This window comes from Nycticebus coucang, chromosome 10 (genome assembly GCF_027406575.1).
Source record: "Nycticebus coucang isolate mNycCou1 chromosome 10, mNycCou1.pri, whole genome shotgun sequence".
In the NCBI taxonomy this organism is placed as follows: Eukaryota; Metazoa; Chordata; class Mammalia; order Primates; family Lorisidae; genus Nycticebus; species Nycticebus coucang.
Window position 1 is genome coordinate 107,054,714 of NC_069789.1, and position 20,638 is coordinate 107,075,351.

Genomic DNA, 20,638 nt, shown 5'->3' on the forward strand with positions numbered 1-20,638 from the left:
GTACGCTGCTACTGTATTTTTTCCCATGACAACCAAGGACCTTTCTAAGTATTTGATCATAAAGATTTATACTTACAACTCAGTGCCTGTGGCTCAAGTGGCTAAGACACCAGCCACATACACCTGAACTGGCGGGTTCGAATTCAGCCCGGGCCCGTTAAACAACAATGATGGCTGCAACCAAAACATAGCCAGGCGTTGTGGCCGGCGCCTGTAGTCCCAGCTACTTGGGAGGCAGAGGCAGGAGAATCGCTTGAGCCCAGGAGTTGGAGGTTGCTGTGAGCTGTGACACCACAGCACTCTATCCAGAGTGACAGCTTGAGGATAAAAAAAAAAAAAAGATTCATACTTCCACAGTAATTAGTCTATTCAAAGCCACACAACACATGGTTTGAAGTCACAGTAGAAAGCAATTTTCAAAAATTCTTTCACAAATAATATCCTTTATTATAAATATATTTGCCTGAAAATAGGAATCAAAAGATACCAGCATATTACTGGAGTTTCATTGTCATTCACAGTTGTTCTGGTTTATCATCACATTGTATGGCTAGAGAGGTGCCTAGAGCAGTGCCACTCAGGTTTACAGGCTGCCATTGGACCTTTTTGGGTCTCAAAAAGAGGGATATGGGCCAGGCGCAGTGGCTCACCCCTGTAATCCTAGCACTCTGAGAGGCCAAGGCAGGTGGATTGCCTGAGTCAGAGTGAGACCTCGTCTCTAAAAATAGCCGGATGTTGTGGTGGGCACCTATTGTCACAGCTACTTGGGAGGATGAGGCAAGACAATTAATTGAGCCCAAGAGTTTGAGGTTGGTGTGAGCTATGACACCACGGCACTCTACCAAGGGTGACAAAGTGAGACTCTTTCCAAAAAAGAAAAAGAAAAAAAAAGAGGGGTAGTATTGTATTATTAAACTATGGTTTTACCTTTCTGGGCATATGGTATGATGATAGTAAGAGATAATTATTTTCTTGCTCTAAGCCTCTCTCAAGGTATTATGATTTCCCCTCACTGTATAACCCACTTATTTGTTCCTCTACCCTCAGCTATTATTTCTCCTTCTGTCCATTTGTCATTTATTTTTACCCAAACTTTTATACCCCTGAAAGGAACATGAGTTTTTTTTTTTTTTGTGATTTTATAATTTTACTTGATATGTCTGACAATCACTAGTTAGTTCTCATCTACGTTGACTGTCTGTAGATTTTTGAAAGTAGTAACAGGTACATAGGTAACCAAAGTATAGAGCTTGTTTGGTGAATCTTCATCTTCATTGTGTCTTCTGGATAACTGCACACCGATACAGTATGGGACATTCCTTATGCCTTTGGCCCAGACAGCTTTGTTAAGCCTGGTATCGATGCACACATCTGGAGTTCCCATCGCTTTCATGGCAAATTTCCGGATCTCTTTGAGTGCCCGAGGGGCACACTTCTTGAAGCCCACTCCATGGATGTGCTTGCAAATATTGATAGTGTATTCTCGAGTCACCACCTCGTTGATGGCAGACCGGCCCTTCTTCTTCTCGCCACCCTTCTTTGCAGGAACCATTCTGCAGGGCCCAAGTTGTAAAGAAAGAGTGTGCAGGATTGTCGGAACATGAGTTTTGATCACTGTCCTGGTCTAGCCTGCTGACAGCAAAATGAGTCTAGTAAGTGCCTCCCCCTCAGTCATGTAGGGTAAGGTTACAACAGGACAGAACGAGGCTACCCTGACCACTAAGAAATACAGTAGCATCCACTGTCAACTCCAACTTCGTCAGATGGGGAGAAGGCACAACCCACTCTGTCAGGCCCTCAGAAAATTTCATAAAGGCGGAAAGGTGAAATCACAGTTTCTTGCTTAGGAATCATCCCTGCCTCCCACACCTGCAGTTGCCCTCATAGTCCTGGGACCACCACATCAGGAAGGAAAAAGAAGTAGGGATGATGTGGAGAAGGACTATGTATAATCAAATCAGCATCCTGCCACCACCCCCCTCCACCAAAAGTGAAGAAACCAACCTAGTGGAAACTCTCCCTTAGTCCCCTACATGTTGAGTGTGAGCACACATTCTTGAAAGCATGTAAGCTTTTCATACCTTTATCTTTCTGTTTAGGACAACAAAATGTCTCAACTGCTTATTCCAATTCTCTATCAAACCATTACTCTGAGGATGCTATATTCATGTAACATAATATGTCCAATTCTTCCAATACCAGCATGCAATTCAGCCCTTTGGGTTGATGTATTCTCACCTTCTTCAATCAGTCTTTCCATCTCCTGGTTTTAATTTGTCTAAACAGCAAGCTGTCCATTAATCTTGGAACTGTATTCAGAAAACCAAGTAACTCTTTGTTGGTCAATTAAGAACTAGGAGGTATTCATAAGGCACAGTCTACAGTGCAACAGGTTCTGGCAGCTGCTCAGGTGGTTCCCACATTGTTCCTAGGGGAAAAGAAGCTACTACCTTCATGCTTTCCTCCTGCATAAACCATTTCCATTACGAAATTCCTCTGAGCACAGCCATTCCCTATTAGAATGTTTTTTAACATCATCCAAAACCTGATGATTTTTTTTTTTTTTTTGAGACAGAGTCTTACTATGTCGCCCTCAGTTGAGTGCTGTGGTGTCACAGCTCATAGCAACATCAAACTCTTGGGCTCAAGCCATTCTCCTGCCTCAGCCTCCCTAGTAGCTGGAATTACAGGCACCCACCACAATGCCCAGCTATTTTTTTTTTGTTTGTTTGTTTAGCAGGCCTCGGCAGGGTTAAAACCCACTAGCCCCGGTGCATGTGGTTGGTGCTCCAGACACTGAGCCATGGGCACCCAGCCAGGTTTCATTATTTTATGTCCTTCATTCACTGAAGCATTCTCAATTAATGCCCAAGAAGCAAGCTAGTAACTGTATGGTACTTTACTATATCAGATGAAAAAAAAATAAGTTGGACTTGCTATACAAACTTGACATCATGAAAGACAGATGTCAGAGCATCTGTATAAGATGCAATCAGATGTCTCAACCCTACGTGTGGAACACTGTAGACAATGGATTTGGATATCACTGATGCCTCTGGCTCTTAAGTATGCGTGTACTAAAAGAGAGAACACATTAAATTTATCAAAGAGAAACATTATCATTGAATGTGGAAAATTATAACACATAAGTGACCTAGTCACATCATCAGATATATGACAAATATAAAATGAAAACATAGGGCAAACCTTTAAAATAAAGAGAACTAAGATCTGAAATAAATACATGACATGGGAGGGTTGAACTGATTACATCTTATACAGATGCTCTGACATCTGGCTCTCGTTTATGATGTCAAGTTTGTACAGCAAGTCCAACTGTTATTTTTTTCATCTGATACAATAATGTACCATACCATACCATAATTTTTATTATTTAAAAATATCAGGCTTGGCTCAGCGCCCACAGCACAGTGGTTATGGCGCCAGCCACATACACCAACAGTGGCAGGTTCGAACCTGGCCCAGACCAACTAAACAACTGCAACAAAAAAATAGCTGGACATTGTGGTGGGCGCCTGTAGTCCCAGCTACTTGAGAGGCTGAGGCAAGAGAATCGTTTAAGCCCAAGAGTTGGAGGTTGCTGTGAGCTGTGATGCCACAGCACCCTACCGAGAGTGACATAGTGAGATTCTGTTTCAAAAAAAAAAGGTAGGGCGGCGCCTGTGGCTCAGTGAGTAGGGCGCCGGCCCCATATGCCGAGGGTGGCGGGTTCAAGCCCAGCCCCGGCCAAACTGCATCCAAAAAATAGCCGGGTGTTGTGGCGGGCGCCTGTAGTCCCAGCTGCTCGGGAGGCTGAGGCAAGAGAATCGCGTAAGCCCAAGAGTTAGAGGTTGCTGTGAGCCGTGTGACGCCACGGCACTCTACCCAAGGGCGGTAGAGTGAGACTCTGTCTCTACAAAAAAAAAAAAAAAAGGTAAAATATCAGGCTCAGAGCCCACAGTTCAGGTTAGGGCGCTGGCCACATACACTGGGGCTGGCAGATTTGAACCCCACCTGGCCCTGCTAAACAAGGACAATTACAACAACAATAACAAAATGGACTTGGCACCTGTTAGGGCTCAGGCTACATACACCAGGGCTGACAGGTTCCAACATGGCCCCGGCCTGCTAAACGACAACTATAACAAGAATAGCTGAGCGTTGAGGCAGGTAACTGTAGTCCCAGCTACTTGGAAGGCTGAGGCAAGAGAATCCCTTAAGCCCAAGAGTTTGAGGTTGCTGTGAGTTGTGACGCCACAGCCTCTACTGAGGGTGACATAGTGAGACTTTGCCTCAAAAATAAATAAAACAATAAATACACAAAAGTAGGAAAATGGAATTTTGACTATATGTTGTAACTGTTGATAACAGAAGTCCCAGAAGCTGTGCTTTTAAATCACCAGTTATAGATAGGGAATCCCAACATCCTCCTTGGGTTTGATTAATTTGCCAGAGTGGTTCACAGAACTCAGGGAACACGTTTGTGTTAATTATAAATATTACAAAATGATACAGATGAAGGGATGCATAGTGACATGTGAGAGGAGGGCTCGGAGCTTCTATGCTCTCTCCAGGAACCTTGATATATTCAGCTGTCTGTAAGTTCTCCATACCCTGTCCTCTTGGGTCTCTTATGGAGGCTTCACTGGGGGAAGCATAACTGAAGCATGGACAATTGTGTAGAAATGTGATTGGACAAAAAGGGCATGAGTAGGAAAACCCAGCAAGGCCTGTCTGATCAGATTCTTTTTGGCCTCTGTGCAGCATTCCTTTCTCCCAGGTATGGCTCAGGAGCCCTTCTGAAATGAGGGCCTTATGACCTACAATTAGACAAGGAAGGTCAGAGAAATTCTTTATGGCCAGCTCCAAGACAGGAAGTGAGAAAAAGTTCCTGGCTTGAGGAGAAAGATGAAGTGAAAAGAAAATAGGAGCAGGTCAAAGAGAGAGAGTGATACTGTTTTCTGAGGCCTGAAGGGCCCCAACATTATATCAAGGGCTGTAGGAGTTATGAGCCATATAAATTGTGGACAAAGACATCTATCTCATAATTTCAGGGCATCATATTGTTTCACTGCCCTGGGATCTATACATATGGTCGCTTTGGCACACTGATTCCTAACAAAATGCTCATAACTCCTGTGGTATTAAAAACAAGTACTCCATACAGCAAAGAAGCGACATCACTTAAAAATGAATGAGGTTCAACATAAGCCTTTGTTGTTTCACTATTTCCTTTTTTTTTTTTTTTGTAGAGACAGAGTTTCACTTTATGGCCCTTGGCAGAGTGCCATGGCATCATACAGCTCACAGCAACCTCCAACTCCTGGGCTTACGTGATTCTCTTGCCTCAGCCTCCCGAGTAGCTGGGACTACAGGCACCCGCCACAATGCCTGGCTATTTTTTTGTTGCAGTTCAGCCAGGGCCGGGTTTGAACCCGCCACCCTCAGTATATGCGGCCCGCGCCTTACTGACTGAGCCACAGGCGCCGCCCCACTATTTCCTTTTTCTTAACCAAAGGGAAAAGAGATAAAATTCATTTTTTTTAAAGCAAAAGATTAAAAGACATTTTACCAGAGAAGGCACACCAAATTATTAAAAGGCATAAAAATTTAAGACTATCTTTATTCTTCATAGGTAAAAATAGAAGTGGAACTCTTGGAGACAGGTGACAGTAATACAAAAGGGAATCACTGTATTAATTTTAGGGATATTTTATTGTTATTTAAAAAGCTATACATTCACCTATCCTATGACTCAATCATTGAACCCCAAGATATTAACACAAAAGAAATGAAACATATCTATATGAAGAATTATATTTAAATGTCTATAGTTTCGTTTATAATAGCCAAAAACGAGAAACAACTTAAGAATGCATAAACGAGGATAAATGAAGATACAAACAAGTTATTGTATTTCAAAACAAGTATACTTCTCACAATGTAAAGAATGAACTACTCATATTATCAGTGATAAATCTCAAAATAAATATGCTACAGGAGAGTATCCAGAGCTAAAAAGACTAAACACTTTATTGTATCAATGATATGGAAGTCTAAAAAATGTAAAATAATCTACCACGAAGCAAAATATACCAATGGTTGTCTGGAAGGCAGAGGGAGACATTATTAAAATGTTCCAGGTAAACATGAAGTGATGAATAAATTCATTATCATGATTGTGATCAGTTTCATGGGTCTATATAAATGTCAAAACTTACCACATTGTTCTGTTTAAATACAGGCAATTGGTTGAAAGTCCTTTGTATCTTATATCAAAGCTTTAAAAATGTGTTTCAAAATAAAAACCTATATGTAATACTTGCTATGACTTTTGCAAAATTATTAACTCAATATTGCTTTATTCCTTCTCTCCCTCATGACCTAAGTGACACAGCTAGCCTCGGTGGTAACAAAAATATGATTAGCAATGAAGACCAATTCCAGACGATTCAAAAAAGAATGCTGGCTGCCCACGAAGGCCACATGCTGGTCTAAGAGAGCTCCTTTCTCCTCTCGTTCTTGCCAATGCAGGAATGGCCTTGAAGTCAACAGCCCCAAAATCCTATGGAGATAGCCTTTGTACAAGAATTGACAAAATCTTTGGATTATTTTCTCTGACACTGACCCAGATACACAATATGAAAAATTCAGGCAGTTCTGAGAATTTTTCTTTTTCTTTTTTTTTAAATATACAGTAGGAACATTTATTTTAACACTTCTAAAAGATATTTCTCCATGCCTGATGATTTGATACAGTTCTGAGAATTTCTTTCTTTTTTTTTGTAGAGACAGAGTCTCTCTTTATGGCCCTCGGTGGAGTGCCGTGGCCTCACACAGCTCACAGCAACCTCCAACTCCTAGGCTTAAGCAATTCTCTTGCCTCAGCCTCCTGAGTAGCTGGGACTACAGGCGCCTGCCACAACACCTGACTATTTTTTGGTTTCAATTTGGCCAGGGCTGGGTTTGAACCTGCCACCCTCGGTATATGGGGCTGGCGCCTTACCGACTGAGCCACAGGCACCACCCCAGTTCTGAGAATTTCTATATGTACTCATCCTTCAGAACCACGACTGCATCACTTATGGGTGCCCTATTAACAGAGGCAAATTCAAATCCCTTCAGGCAGTCTCACCCATTGCTTATAAATGCAGTGTTTCTAGAAAAATTACAATTCCATCTATAACCTGTGAAGCTACCTCACCAGTAATTAAACAGAGAATATCTCTTGTGAACAAAAGAAGAATTTCATGTTGCTCTCAGAACCACCAGAGGTTGTGACAAAAATCGCCCCCCTTTTCAAGTTGACCTATGAGTCTACAAATTATTGTAAAATCAAGGCTAAAATAAGGATCAAAAAGCCCTGCAGTATTTCTTTGGAGATTTTGGGAAGCAGTGCAAGTAGGCCAAAACTGGAGCAAATGATATATTGACATCCTACTGTCACCTGTGAAGCACACAAAGTTTAGTGATCACAAGAATACAATAGCTGTTCACACCTTCACTGTAACAAATCTAGTTGTTTTCAATTCACCCCACACAGTGAAGACAATGTGTGAAGACAACTCCAGAGATTGAAGGTGTCTTAACAGTACAGCAGGCCTTCATTGTATCACAAACCAGAGCAATGCAAGGCAGGTAGCCTCAAGTTTGTGACTGAGAGTTGAGAAAATTTCATCGCAAGTATCCTGTGAGCTTGAGGTCAGGAGTTTGAGACTAGTCCAAGCAACATAGTAAGACTCTGCCCCTACAAATAATGTAATCATCACCATCATCATCCTGCAAGATCCATAAGATCCCCCCAAAAGTAGTCCCATCTTTTCAAGAAACCAGAAGAGTCTTTTGGGTCAGGTCCATGGCCTAACTCCTCAGAAAGAAAGGAATGAGTGCTGAGGCTATTCACAGATTTTTCTGTTGAAGTGAATGGAAGACTGAAGTTCTGTCTGGAATCTGATGAAGTGGTTGAAATATGCACTGTGGCACCTGCCAACCTGCTAAGTGGTAGAAGCAAAATGGATTTTGCCGGAGAACTGGCACTCACACAACTCTGACAAGGGACCTGGCAGGGTGAAAAATGCAATGCAGATCCCACCTACCTGGAATTCATGCAGATGTTCAATGTATGACATTCAATTTCAGCAGATAGCTCCCTCATAAGACACCTCCTCCAGGATTATACTGAACAAGAAATACCATGCCTTGTATACTGTATCTCTCACTTGAATGTTCTGATACCCAATGAAAAAAGGCTGAAGGCTTTCCTCCTATTCACTGCCCTTGAAAGGTACTTCCTCAGTGTATAATAAAGCTAGAGTTCTGGGTGAAGAATTTCCCAAATTTACTTCATTTATAAGGCTTTTCTCCAGTGTGAACTCTCTGATGTCGAAGTAGTGAAGAGCTGTGGCGAAATGATTTTCCACACTCACTGCATTCATAAGGTCTTTCTCCAGTGTGAACTCTCATGTGCTTAATGAGACTGGAGTTTTCAGCAAAGGATTTCCCACATTCACTGCACTCATAAGGTTTTTCTCCAGTGTGAACTCTCCTATGTTTAATGAGACTAGAGATATAAGCAAAGAACTTGCCACATTCACTGCATTCATAAGGCTTTGCTCCAGTGTGAACTTTCCTGTGATTAATGAGACTGGAGTTTTCAGCAAAGGTTTTGCCACATTCATTGCACTCATAAGGCCTTTCTCCAGTGTGAACTCTTCTGTGTTTAACGAGACTAGAAGTTTGAGCAAAGGATTTCCCACATTCACTACACTCATAAGGCCTTTCTCTAGTGTGAACTGTCCGATGTTGCAAAAGTGAAGAGCTTCGGTGAAATGATCTTCCACATTCATTGCACTCATAAGGCTTTTGTCCAGTATGACATCTCTGATGAACTCGGAGTGCAGAGTTTTGGCGAAATAATTTCCCACATTCACTGCACTCATAAGGCCTTTCTCCAGTATGCACCCTCCTGTGTTTAATGAGACTAGAAGAATAAGCAAAAGATTTCCCGCATTCGCTACACTCATAGGGCCTTTTTCCAGTGTGAACTCTCTGATGTGTAATGAGGATAGATCTTTTGCTAAAAAATTTCCCACACTGCCCACACTCATATGGTTTTTCTCCAGTGTGAACTCGCTGATGGTGAATGAGGTTGGATCTTAGGCTAAAGGATTTCCCACATTCACTACACTTATAAGGCCTTTCTCTAGTGTGAATTCTCCGATGTTGCAAGAGTGAATAACTTCGATGGAATGATTTTCCACATTCACTGCACTCATAAGGCTTTTGTCCAGTATGAAATCTCTGATGAACACGGAGTGCAGCATTTTGGCGAAATAATTTCCCACATTCACCGCATTCGTAAGGCCTTTTTCCAGTGTGAACACTCCTGTGTTTACTGAGACTAGAGGTTTGAGCAAAGAATTTCCCACATTTACTACACTCATAACATCTTTCTCCAGTGTGAATTCTTTCGTCTTTGTATACGTGTATACAACTGCTCTGCTTAGAAGGTGCTGCCTCATCTTCCCCTCCATGCCAACAACCTAAAAGCAAGGAAATGCTGGTGAAGTATATGTTAGAATGTGCAGCCCATGCACAAATGTGTCTAACAAACAAAAACCTAGTCTATAGAATTATTTGCAGGGATAGGGAAGTTGGTTCAGGTTGAGGGTGGGGCTGCTCACAGCTATCACAGAATGCAGAAGGCCTCATAATGCAAAAGGTATGACCATACTATGCAACAGAGAGAAAAGGCAAGGTTTGTACTTCCTTCCTTTGTAAACAATTTGCAGGACTTTACCGGCTGATGACACATAAGTACTATTTAGAAGGGTATGGCCACATCCAAGAAAATACAATTACAACACAGCAGTCTTTTGTCAGATACTGTTTAAGAATGGATACATACTTCATACAAGAAAATGTATGTACCAATATTGAAGACTACTACAGAATGAGCAGTGAGAAAAACAGGTGAGGTGTGGAGTTCAGAGATACGAGGATCAGTCTTGGCTGGATATAATACAAGTGACAGGTTATAGGATCAATAAATTGGCAAACTCTCAAGAATGGGCAAGAAAAGACAGAAAAAAAAATGTGTGGCTACTCGTTAAACAGAAGATCGTGACATGAATTGAACACAGCCTTGACATCATGCCTCTGAGATGCCACTCCTCAGAACCAGGATGCCTCTAAGCGCATCTTGCTGAGGCTGAATTCATTTTCATCTTTGAGACAATCAAAGCTTTCCATCTTATCACCACCATAGACATATATATGGGACCTAGATGACACAAATATAAGGGAAACACAAGACAGATGAACAGCCAACACTGGCCTAGACAAATCTAGCACTTCTTGATAGCCCACAGGAAAGGAAACTAAATACTGCAAGAATTTCTTTTTCTTTTTTATTTTTTGAGACAGAGCCTCAAGCTGTCGCCCTGGGTAGAGTGCCATCACATCACAGCTCACAGCAACCTCCAACTTCTGGGCTTAAGCGATTCTCCTGCCTCCGCCTCCCAAGTAGCTGGACTACAGGTACCTGCCACAACGCCCGGCTATTTTTTGGTTGCAGCCATCATTGTTGTTTGGTGGGCCCAGGCTGGATTCCAACACACCAGTTCAGGTGTATGTGGCTGGTGCCTTAGCTGCTTGAGCAACAGGTGCCGAGCCAAGAATTTCTTTCTTTCCTTTCCTCTTCTCCTTTCTTTCTTTCTTTTTTTTTCTGAGACAAGAGTTTCACTATGTCACCCTCAGTAGAGTGCCATGGTATCACACTTATAGCAACCTCAAACTCTTGGGCTTAAGCAATTCTCTTGCTTCAGCCTCCCAAGTAGCTGGGACTACAGGTGCCCACCACAAGGTCTGGCTATTTTTTTGTTGCAGCTGTCATTGCTGTTTAGCTGGCCCAGGCCGGGTTCGAACCCACCAGCCTGGGTGTATGTGGCCGGCGCTCTACCCATTGAGCTACATGCGACACCTCTTTTGTTTTTTGAAGGGTGGGTTTCCTTGTGTCACCCTGGCTAGAATGCAGTGGCATCATTATAGCCCAGAGTAACCTCAAACTCCTGGGCTCAAGCAATCCTCCTGCCTCAGCCTCCCGAGTAGCTGCTACTCTAGGTACATGCTTCACTATACAATATTTTTCTATTTTTTGTAGCAATAGGGTTGAAATAGCCTCTTACTCAGGCTGGCCCTAGTTTCCCAAAGTGCTAAAATTACAGACATGAGCCACCATGTCTGGCTTATGTATTTATTTATTTTAAGAGAAGAGATTTCACTATGTTGCCCAAGCTGGGCTCAAGTGATCCTTCCACTTCAGCCTCTGAGTAGCTGGGACTACAGGTGCATGCCACCGCACCTGGCAAAATACAAGAATTTTGAAGTAAGGTATTGTAAGAATAGGCCATGGTCCATGTAAGTAATGACTGTGTTGGTGATAGCAATTCCTAGCAGGCAGGCATGAACAAATGTGAGATAAAGGAAGGAAACCGGAACATAGGAGTTATCAGATCTGCAGTCACCCATACAGCCAAAGAGGAACCAACATGGGATACATTAGGGTAATTACAAGACTCCTGATCCTGAATCCTTCCCAGGGAATATGAAGGAAAGCAGTTGTTGAGACTGCTCTAGGAGACAAGATGGTACTACCCACACCCCAGTCCTACTGACCTGTGTCCATGCTCCTGAGGTGAGAAAAGACAGTCTTTTTTTTTTTTTTTTGTAGAGACAGAGTCTCACTTTTTATGGCCCTCTGGTAGAGTGCCATGGCCTCACACAGCTCACAGCAACCTCCAACTCCTGGGCTTAACTGATTCTCTTGCCTCAGCCTCCCGAGTAGCTGGGACTACAGGCGCCCGCCACAACACCCAGCTATTTGAAAAGACAGTCTTGACAATGGAGAAAGAAGGGATAGCAGAGACAATCTCACGCACAAGGATGTGTGTGAGGGCCTTACCCAGGGAGGTTATAAGTGTCAAGTTCTCCAGCATCACGTCACGATATAGGCATCTCTGACCCTCATTAAGAAGACTCCATTCCTCCCAGGAAAAATTCACAGCCACGTCTTCAAAGGTCACACTGCTCTGTATGATGAGGACAGATGAAACCACAAATAGCCCCTATGCTGAAGATCCACAATCCATTTTCCCCACACACCTACCTTTGCCCATCCTCCTCCCAGGGTCTCCAACTCAAAGGAAAAACTTTCTCACTGTGCCACTGTGTCCTCATGGGCCCAATGATCATGGTGAACAACTATTAGCAACAAGAGCAGGTAAACAAATAAGTATCTAAGCTGTGGCCCTGACATAAAAGGGATTCACCTCTTTACCAGCAACTCCCCTGCTATAGGTAAGGTCATGTAATGCCAATACAGTGCCCTAGAACCATCAGACATACTCCCTCTCTACATACATGTCCCACCCATCCTTGGACACCACAGATACATGCCATGGCCATTCCCACCTGACTGATTTCCACTACTGGCCTCCCTCTCACATCCCCACAAGTATTTTAATTCCCTACTTTCCCTTCTAATGGTAAGGGTAGGATTCTCACCCTAGTGATAACAAAATGACAATTCCTAAAACAAAAATAAAAAATAAAGAAACAAAAAAATGACAACTCCTGACATTGGACACATATCAATCGTTCATTAACCAAATACAGTAGAACCTGTGTAAGCTGACCACTCACAGACTGTAACAAACTGGTCAACATATAAAGGTGGTCAACATAAGGAACTAGGCCCACTGTACTAATAACATACATGTGATGCGTGTCTGGTCTATGAAAATAAGGTCAACTTGAGGTTTTCTTTTCTTTTTTGTAGAGACAGAGTGTCACTTCATGGCCCTTGGTAGAGTGCCGTGGCCTCACACAGCTCACAGCAACCTCCAACTCCTGGGCTCAAGCGATTCTCCTGCCTCAGCCTCCCGAGCAGCTGGGACCACAGGCGCCCGCCACAATGCCCGGCCATCTTTTGGTTGCAGTTTGGCCGGGGCCGGGCCTGAACCCGTCACCCTCGGCACATGGGGCTGGCGCCCCACCGACTGAGCCACAGGCGCCACCCCAACTTGAGGTTTTCAATGTAGGTGGTCAACTATGGAGGTTCTACTATACACTCATAGCCTGAGAAGATACCATTCACCACAGAGGAGTACATGGGGATTGCACTATGGATAAAAGTAAGCAACCAGGAAATGTTGGACTCAATCTCTGTAGGATGAAGAGGGTGTGATGGCCTGATTCCCTTAGAAGCATGCAACTGGCTTGTCTGAATAACTCTGTTGGTAGGAATGAAATCAAACCTCATTACGAAGGAATAATAATCAGGAGCTCTGCCTGGTCCCTTTGATAAAAAGGTGTGTTAGGTTAGGATATATTAACCAAGAGAGCAGACTGGTTAAGGGATTTGCAATCAGGCCATTTCAGGTCATACCAACATCACCAGATGTCAGCATGGCACATCAGATTGGGCCTTCACTTTTGGCCTTACACCACAACATGGCCGACAACACCTACAGTATGCATGGTAAATGCAAACAATCTAAAATTGCCACAGAGTTCCTGTGGTTCCCAGTAGCAGTGGTAGCCCCAAATGATTCATATGAAGACCTTAGTATATGAATCCGTAGCCACACAGAACCACATATGGTTTGAGATATGCACAGCCCTATCCCATTTCTGTACTGCATTTGCTATTCCCTCAGAAATTATGACCTTCTGTCCACATAATTCCAAAGCCCAGACCTACTGGTCACCCACCCAGGCCTATCAATTGTCACAGATAATCCTTTCTTTCTTTCTTTTTTTTTTTTTTGAGACAGAGGCTTACTTCATCACCCTCAGTAGAATACCATGGCATCACAGCTCACAGCAACCTCAAACTCTTGGGGATAAGCAATTCTCTTGCCTCTGCCTCCCAAGTAGCTGGGACTACAGGTGCTCTCCACAACACCTGGCTATTTTTAGAGATGGGGTCTCACTCTTGCTCAGGCTGGTCTCAAACTCGTGAGCTCAGGACAATCCACCCACCTCGGCCTCCCAGAGTGCTAGGATTATAGGCATGAGCCACTGCACCCGACCACAGATAACTCTTTTCCCTCTGAGGTGAATAAACACCTCAGATGCCACCAAAGTTGTGTCAAAATGCTGATAAATCTACAAAATGGTGAAGTTCTCACCTGAGTGTCATCTTCATTCAATTCTTTCTGTGGTTCTACATCCATCTTGTCCATTCTCTCCTTAAAAGCCCATGTCCCCTACCAAACTATGTTGTCTGATACATCTTCCTTATATGGCCACTTACCTCCCTCACCCTTGTTTCTAGGGGGTCAACACCATCATCCAAGTACCCAAGTGGGAGACCCAACCTTCTCCTTGTTATTCCTCTGAGAGCTTTACCACCATAATCTAATGATTGCCCTTCCTAAATGTGAGCCATGGCTCACTAACCTCGGTCTACATAGTATCTAACATATACTGGATGTCTTCAATATCAGTCCATCCCCAGATAGCAACACTTGTGTCCAACTGCCTGTTTGATACCTCTACTTAGTAGTTTCTGAAACACCGAGACTCTTGACATGGCTGTGATATTAAGAAATATTTAGTCTTCACCCCCCCCTTTGTGGCATACAACTCCTAAAATCTCTGGAATCTCAAAAATGATGTCTTTGTGTATCCTAATGACTTCACTGAAGGCTGGCAGCCCGTAGGGTAACTTCAGGATGAGGGTTGGTCATGGAAAAGACTAAGACAGGATTAGAGGGCTGGGAAGTTCGTCCCAACACCCTAGTTTTCAGAAACAGGAGTGGTACTGAAGGTTAAGTTGATCAGCAATGGTCAATGATTTAATCAATCATGCCTATGTAATAAAGCTTCCACAAAATCCCAAAAGGAAAGGCTTCAGGGAAGTTCCAAAAAGGTGGTACAGGTGGCACCTGTGGCTCTAGAAGCAGGGTGCCAGCCCCATATACTGGAGGTGGTAGGTTCAAGCCCAGCCCGGGCCAAAACCACAAAAAAAAAAAAAAAAAAGGTGGTACAACCAGGAGGGTATGGAATCTCCATGCCTTTTCCCCCATGCCTTGCCTTATGCAACTCTTCATCTTTATCCTTTATAATAAACCAGTAAACATGTCTTCCTAAGTTCTGTGACCGCTCTAGCAAATTAATGAAACTCAAGGGGTTATGGGAAACAGATTTATAGCAGGTCAGTCAGAAGCACAGCCAAAAACATCTTGGGATTTGTCACTGGCATCAGAAGTGGGGGGTGGGGCGGTTTTGTGGGATAGAGCTCTCTCCCTATAGGATTTGAGTCTGTGGATAATGTTGAAATTGAATTGAAGGAAACCTATCTGGTGTCCTCTAGAGAACTCCTTGGTGTGTGAATGATTTCCACCCCACCACCCACACACATCTGGTCACAGAAGTATTCTGTGTTGACTGTTGTTGGAGGAAAGCAGAGGAAAAACAGTCTGGGGGGGTTTTCCACTTAGAATGACCAAAACAAACCTGATATCTTCAGGGAATATTATACCTAAAAGCAACCTGTTCCTGGTGGTGCCCATAGCTCAGTGGGTAGGGTGCCAGCCACATACATCGAGGCTGGCAGGTTTCAACCAGCCTGGGCCAGCTAAACAATGACAACTGCAACAAAAAAATAGCCAGGCATTGTGGTGGGCACCTGTAGTCCCAGCTTCTCGGGAGGCTGAGAGAAGATAATCACTTAAGCCCAAGAGTTTGAGGTTGCTGTGAGCTACAGAGGGCCACATAGTGAGACTCTATAAAAACAAACAAACAAACAAAAAAAGAAAACACTTATTCATCACAGTTGATGCAGCTTCTACTACCACAGCTGCTAAGACAAAAACCTGGGGTGGTGGGGTGGAAATCATTCCTGAATCCTCTTGCCTTTTTTTTTTTTGAGCCAGAGTCTAGAGTGCCATGGCATTAGCCTAGCTCACAGCAACCTCAAACTCTTGGGCTCAAGCATTCCTCCTGTCTCAAACTCCTGAGTAGCTGGGACTACAGGCACTGCTTGAAAACACCCAGCTAATTTTTGAGTTTAGTAGAGATGGGGTCTTGCTATTGCTCAGGCTGGTCTTAAACTCTTGAGCTCAAGGGATCCTCCCACCTTGGTCTCCCTGAGTGCTAGAATTACAAATATGAGCCACCACATATGGCCCCTAAATCCTCTTTTAAGCCCTCATGGGTCACATTAGAAAATCTAGTTGCCCTTCTAAAAAATATGAATCCAGAATCCAGCCACATCTCTTAAGCAACAACTTTGGTCCATTAACCCTCATGTGAACTATGGCAGGAGCCTCACTCAGGTCCTCACTCAGACCCCACCTCCCTCAAACCCACATTCTCCACCGTGCAACCAGAAAGAGCCCATTATACCTGGGCAAAGTAGCTCATGCCTGTAATCCCAGCACTCTGGGAGGCTGAGGTGGGCAGACTGCCCGAGCTCAGGAGTTCCAGACCAGCCTGAGCAAGAGTTAGACCCCATCTCTAAAAATAGCCACATGCTGTGGCCAGGGTCAGTAGTCCCAGCTACTTGGGAGGATGAGGCGAAAAATTGCTTGAAGCCAGGAGTTTAAGGTTGTTGTGAGCTATGACACCACTGCACTCTACCAAGGGTGACAAAGCAAGACTGTCTTAAAAAAAAAAAAAAAAGCATGTTAAGACCCAGGTAACATCACCTTCCCCCTCTAGTCAATTCCACCTCTAAGTATTTGCATAATCCCGGCATCAGCTCCTGTATTAACCTTCCACACAAGTTTACATCAGCTGACAGAAATGAAAAACACTTCCCCATTACCTGTATCATTGACTTAAAACCCTAAATCTGGGTTTTCTCCAAGATTCCCAGATGAAAGGACTGCAGAAAAGGCATACAAGAGCCCCAGGACACCACAAGCTACACAATATATGCCGCTGAGGAACTAGAACACCTCTCTACTTTGTGAGTTCCTTAAGTGCTTCCACAGCCATGAGAAGATGTGCAAAAAGGCAGGCCCTTCAGGAATGTGTCCATGGTGGGGTCTGATGGACCCAGACTCTGTAACCTATCTCTGTCCCTGAAGTACTCTTGTGGCTCAATGCTCTCTCACTAACTACGTGACCTTTAACAAATATTTAACCTCTCAATGCCTTAATGTCCTTATTATCTCCTTCTACTCTGTTCTTCCTTTGAACATCCATTGGGAAATTCTTTAAAAACCCCACATACAGCGAGTTCCTTTTTTGTTCAAAACTCTCCATGGCCTCTGGAGTCCTCAAAGTCAAAGTACAATCTTTAGCATTATACTGAAGGAGTAACTCTTACCTAACAATCTTTGTTCCCAGTAGACACAAGATGTCCCCGAGTTACAAATCCTCCTAGCTCAGTCGCCCCGCGGAGCCTTTGCACGTGCTGACCCTCTGCCTGTTACACTCCCGCCCACATCCCACTTAATGAGAAACAGGGACCCCACCATGAGCGCCTCACTGTCCGGCACAGAGCCCTGGGCTGCGGGCGATGAAGCGCTCCTCACTGGGGCCTTCTGATCTGAGTAGGGTGCGAGCAAGTGAAGCCCAGAGGATGAGGCACTTACCTGAGCCGGGTCCCTCAACGCGGCCGCCGCCACAGGACTTTGCGCGCGGGGCGGGGCACGGCGGTCCCTATCCCGGACGTGTTGCGTCATCGAGCCGCAGATCCGCCTCTGTGCAGCAAGCACAATCACTCTTCTCGCTCTTTTTCAATCTTGTCACATTGGTTCAGACCCAGGGAAGCAACATGTACATAAAACAAGCCAAAATGGCCGCCTCAAGCAGGACGCCGGAAATCCAGACCGGACGCTACGTGCCTCTGGCAAAGGCGCCTCCTCTCTGAGGCTTCACTGGGTAATGTAGTTCCCGCAAATGCACAGGACCAGGGAGCGGTCGCCCGCATCAGTCTTCCAAGAGAAAGGACTGAGCGCCACCGCGAGGGGCGCTGGGAAATGGCAGCTTCTGGTCCAAGTGCAGAGGAGGACCTTCCCTTCTTGGAAGGGGCCTTAATGACGATCTGAGGGGTAGCGTGTGCAACTGATCGTCCAGGTGTTTGGAAACGTATTAGTTCTGGGTCTTGTGATACTCATGTTCTACCTAGATTCTAAAATATCATTGGAGGCCAGGCTCAGTGACTCACACCTGTATTCTCAGCAGTTTGGGAGGCTAGCTTGAGGCTAGAGGTTAAAGACCAGCCTGGACAACATAGCAAGACCCTGTCTACAAAAAAGCCAGGAAAAAAGTAGCTGATGTGGTGGCCTGTGCCTGTAGTTCCAGGTATTCAGGAGGGTGAGGCAGGAGGATTGCTTGAGCCCAAGAGTTGGAGGTTGCAGTGAGCTATGATGATGCCACAGCACAACAGTCTGGGCAACAGAGCAACACCCAGCAGTCTCAAAAAAAAAAAAAAACAAAAAAAAACCCTAGGTAAATATAAAGTGATGGTCCAAACTTACCACATGGTACAGTTTACATGCAGTTTACTGAATGTCGTTTTTACCTTACTACCAGCATTAAAAATGTGATTCAAAAGAAGAATCTGGATTCTCTATTACTTTTGACAAATAGTCTTGGCAACTCTATATTGACTCTGTCAACTCTCCTTGTGCCCTAAGTGGGCCAGTAAGCTTCTGTGATAGCAAATATGAATGAGCCAGGAAGGCTGTTTCCATCTGATAAAATTGTAATGCTAGCTACTCACATAGGCCACATCACTGGACTAAGAGACCTCCCTCCCCCTCCTTCCTCTTGCCAATGCAGGAATGGCTTTGAGGTGAACAGATCAGAAAAGCTATAGGAGGCTCAGCACCGATAGGTCAGTGGTTAGGGTGCCAGCCACATACACCAAGGCTGGTGGGTTCGAACCCAACCTGGGCCTGCTAAACAACGACAAATACAACAACAACAACAACAAAAATAGCCAGGTGTTGTGGTGGGTGCCTGTTATTCCAGTTACTTGGGAGGCTGAGGCAAGAGAATCATTTAAGCCCAATAGTTTGAGATTGCTGTGAGCTGTGATGCTATGGAACTCTACTTAGGGCGACCTAGTAAGACTATCTCAGAAAAAAAAAAAAAAGCTATAGGATTCATATTATTTCCTCTGACAATGACATCCACTACACAAGATTTACAACTGAGAAAGTCCTGAGAGGCTGGGGGCAATAACTCATGCCTATTAATCCCAGTACTTTGGGAAGCCAAAGTGAGAGAATTGCTTGAGGTCAGGAGTTTGAGATCAGCCTGGAGAACAGTGAGAGTTCAACTCTACAAAAAAATGTAAAAATTATCCAGTAATGGTGGTGCACTGGAAAGGCTAAGGCAGGAAGACTGCATGAGCCCAGGAGGAGGTCAAGGTGTTGCAGCCAGCTATGATGATGTCACTGCATTCCAGCCTGAATGACAGCACATGACAAAGACAGAATAAGACCCTGTTAAAAAAAAAAAAATCCTGGGCGGTGCCTGTGGCTCAGTCGGTAAGGCACCGGCCCCATATACTGAGGGTGGCGGGTTCAAACCCGGCCCCGGCCAAACTGCAACCAAAAAATAGCCGGGCGTTGTGGCGGGTGCCTGTAGTCCCAGCTGCTCGGGAGGCTGAGGCAAGAGAATCGCTTAAGCCCAGGAGTTGGAGGTTGCTGTGAGCTGTGTGAGGCCACGGCACTCTACTAAGGGCCATAAAGTGAGACTCTGTCTCTACAAAAAAAAAAAAAAAAAAAAAATCCCTGAGCAGTGGGATATTTCCTGGGACTCAGCTCACACACGTGTCCAGATGAAAAAGGAAAAAAAAAAAACTTAAGCCAGAACGTCTGCCCAGCATCTCCCAATTCAACCTCAGACTGGCGTCACCCTTGTTACTGTTCTTTGTAGCCAAGGTAAATATTTCCCCCCAAAATCATGTAATCCTTGTGATTTTTTTTTTTTTTTTGAGACAGAGTCTCACTGTGCTGTCCAGGCTAAAGTGCTGAGGCATCATCACAGCTCACAGCAACCTCAAACTCCTTGGCTGAAGAAAGCCTCTGGCTTCAGCCTCCCAAGTAGCTGTGCCCAAAACAATGCCCAGCTAATTTTTCTATTTCTAGTAGAGACAGGGTCTCACTCTTGCTCAGGCTGGTCCTGCCCACTTTGTGTATATGTGTATGTCTCTCTTTCCTTCTTCCCTCCCTCCTTTTTTTTTTGAGACAGAGTCTCACTCTGCAGCCCAGGCTAGAGTGCTGTGACGTCATAGCTAACTGCAACCTCAAACTCCTGGGTTCCAAGGCTCCTCTTGCCTCAGCCTCCTGAGTAGCTGGGACTACAGGTGCCTACCACACCTGACTGATTTTTCTATTTTTTTTAGTAGAGACAGGGTCTTACTCTTCATCAGGATGGTCTTGAACTCATGAGCTCAAGCAATTCTCTGTCTTGGCCTCCAAGAGTGCTGGGATTACAGGCTTGAGCCACTGTGCCTAGCTGGGGTATACTGACTTTGAGTCTAGGCAGATACAGTAGTGTAGTCTTCATGTGGTTTCTTCAGCTGTAATCCATTAGAGACATTTGTGAGTTTCTTGGTGACCTAGGCTGAGAGAGTTTGTAGCAACAGTGGTGCAGCTTAGTGGTGTGC

General features: G+C 44.4%; 3 protein-coding genes across 13 annotated transcripts in view; all 3 read right to left on the reverse strand.

The window, feature by feature from the left end:
* Positions 1 to 17,693, reverse strand: part of ZNF671 (zinc finger protein 671) — a 49,788-nt gene extending 32,095 nt beyond the window's left edge. For 2 of the 4 annotated variants that reach the window (XM_053606273.1, XM_053606275.1), the window contains exon 1: positions 17,610 to 17,693. The gene's annotated coding sequence lies outside the window, so the exon portion shown is untranslated. Of the gene's footprint in view, positions 1 to 11,962; positions 12,041 to 17,609 lie in introns of those variants that run through there. The other 2 variants (XM_053606276.1, XM_053606274.1) reach the window with 2 other exon arrangements.
* Positions 926 to 17,716, reverse strand: LOC128596673 (60S ribosomal protein L31-like). Of its 7 annotated transcripts, none has more exons than XM_053606286.1 (3): positions 17,610 to 17,633; positions 2,239 to 2,428; positions 926 to 1,553 (listed from the first exon to the last, which is right to left on the reverse strand). In XM_053606286.1, the coding sequence occupies exon 3, from the start codon at positions 1,550 to 1,552 to the stop codon at positions 1,175 to 1,177; it is 378 nt and encodes a 125-aa protein (XP_053462261.1). In that variant the 5' UTR covers position 1,553; positions 2,239 to 2,428; positions 17,610 to 17,633; the 3' UTR covers positions 926 to 1,174. The 7 variants fall into 7 exon arrangements, with proteins under 7 accessions (XP_053462261.1, XP_053462258.1, XP_053462260.1 ...); XM_053606283.1 differs by having other exon boundaries at positions 2,082 to 2,428; XM_053606285.1 differs by lacking the exon at positions 2,239 to 2,428 and adding an exon at positions 11,963 to 12,089 and having other exon boundaries at positions 17,610 to 17,621.
* On the reverse strand, positions 5,606 to 17,741 carry ZNF586 (zinc finger protein 586). 2 transcript variants are annotated; one of them, XM_053606279.1, is made up of 4 exons: positions 17,610 to 17,733; positions 12,167 to 12,261; positions 11,963 to 12,084; positions 5,606 to 9,542 (listed from the first exon to the last, which is right to left on the reverse strand). In XM_053606279.1, exons 1-4 carry the CDS (start codon positions 17,697 to 17,699, stop codon positions 8,344 to 8,346), a joined length of 1,506 nt encoding a protein of 501 aa, XP_053462254.1. In that variant the 5' UTR covers positions 17,700 to 17,733; the 3' UTR covers positions 5,606 to 8,343. The 2 variants fall into 2 exon arrangements, with proteins under 2 accessions (XP_053462254.1, XP_053462255.1); XM_053606280.1 differs by lacking the exon at positions 12,167 to 12,261 and having other exon boundaries at positions 11,963 to 12,089; positions 17,610 to 17,741.
* Between the last annotated feature and the right edge of the window lie 2,897 nt (positions 17,742 to 20,638).